Raw genomic sequence first — 1,414 nt, 5'->3', positions numbered from 1 at the left:
ATCCTCAGAGATCACCTCTACCCAGCTGTGGCTCTCTTACGTGGGAGGAATAAGACAAGGGAGTCAGCAAGCTGGGCTGGGAGATGAGTGGGTGGGGCTGCCTCGCCTCACCTGGGCCACCTGACAGGCGCACAGCACTTCCCCAGGGGCTGGGGGCTGAGGAGCAGCACTGACGTGCCGGGTGCCTGCGTGCACAGCTGCCGGACCACCTTCACCAGCATCTGTGCGGGGGAGGGCAGATGGCGACCTCGCAGCTCCCAGCTTCCTCCCCGCTGGGACCTTCCCCTCCCCACACCCTGGGCCCACCCCACACCCAACGCTTACAGAGAGGGACTCCGTGGAAACCGTGTCCACAATCAGGGGCCCCTCCATGTGCCGCTGGAGCAGCTCCTGGGTCTTCTGTGCAGCCTAGGAGGCAGGAAGAACAGCGCAGGGGTCGGGCTGGGAAGCAATCAGCCCCCACTTCTGAACTGAGCCCCAACCCAGAAATCCCCTCCCACGCCCTCCGTCCCCCAGCAAAGGTGCCAGGGGTTCTGCCGAGAATGGCCGCCTTGTTTTGGGTCCCCTCTATGTCCTTCCTCTCCTCCCTCCCTCCTCCCTTTCGTTTAGCTCCAGGCCCCTACACATGGGCCGCTGAAGGTGACGGGACTAGGGCTGCAGCACAGATGGGCGAGTGGGGGCGGAGGGAGGAGGAGCCACAGTCAAGGAGCAATTAGGGTTGAATGGCGTAATCAAGTCAGCTTCCTGGAGGGAGAGTCTGAGAAAGGCTTGGGAGTTGGGGGAGAGACCCAGTTTGGCAGAGAGAAGTGTGGGAATGACCTGATGATGGCACCCAGGTGGCAGGAGAGGCAGCAACTGCCACCCACCCCGACTCCCCGCCAGGCCTGGGGGTGTCTCAGCATGCATGCTAGACATCTCCGATGCTCGCCAGGTGTGCCTGCTATCTGCCCCGTGGGGTGCACCGCACCCCCTCTCACCTGCCCCATTTCCAGTTTCCGGACAGCAGTGTTGGCACGCCGCTGCAGCGCCTTCAGTGTGGCCTGAAGCTCCCGCCGCTGCCACTGGGGCATCGTGGCGGTGTCCACGGCCTGTGGTCAGAAGCAGCATATCACTCCCTGGCCCCACTGAGTCATGGTCCCTGAGGCAGGGACCAGCAGGGCCAGGGAAGAGGTCACACTCCCTACATGTCCCCCTGCAGACAAACAACAAATATCTGGGCTGGGGATTCTGGGGGGAGACAGGCAGGGTTGGGGAGGGGAACAGGGCCAGGTGGAGGGGGCAGCTCCACGGTGGGGGTAGCCCTCACATCGGTAAGTCGCCCCATGTCCTTGGACAGCCGATGCGCCTCCGCCACATGCCGGCTGCCCTGACTCAGCCGAGCTGCGGCTGCTTCCACCTCCCTGGCCAGCCCCTC

At 64.1% G+C, this 1,414-nt stretch overlaps 1 protein-coding gene across 1 annotated transcript in view; it reads right to left on the bottom strand.

Annotated features, from left to right (window-relative positions):
- Positions 1 to 63: 63 nt before the first annotated feature.
- AARS2 (alanyl-tRNA synthetase 2, mitochondrial) overlaps positions 64 to 1,414 on the bottom strand; it is an 11,484-nt gene continuing 10,133 nt past the window's right edge. The window contains 5 exon segments of the mRNA XM_010863090.1: positions 64 to 137; positions 140 to 221; positions 325 to 408; positions 978 to 1,088; positions 1,307 to 1,400. Of these exon segments, the coding sequence (XP_010861392.1) occupies positions 64 to 137; positions 140 to 221; positions 325 to 408; positions 978 to 1,088; positions 1,307 to 1,400 (445 nt within the window).

The sequence above is a fragment of the Bison bison genome, unplaced genomic scaffold (genome assembly GCF_000754665.1).
Source record: "Bison bison bison isolate TAMUID 2011002044 unplaced genomic scaffold, Bison_UMD1.0 scf7180017864487, whole genome shotgun sequence".
Classification (NCBI taxonomy): domain Eukaryota; kingdom Metazoa; phylum Chordata; class Mammalia; order Artiodactyla; family Bovidae; genus Bison; species Bison bison.
This window is presented reverse-complemented; position numbering and strand designations above follow the sequence as displayed.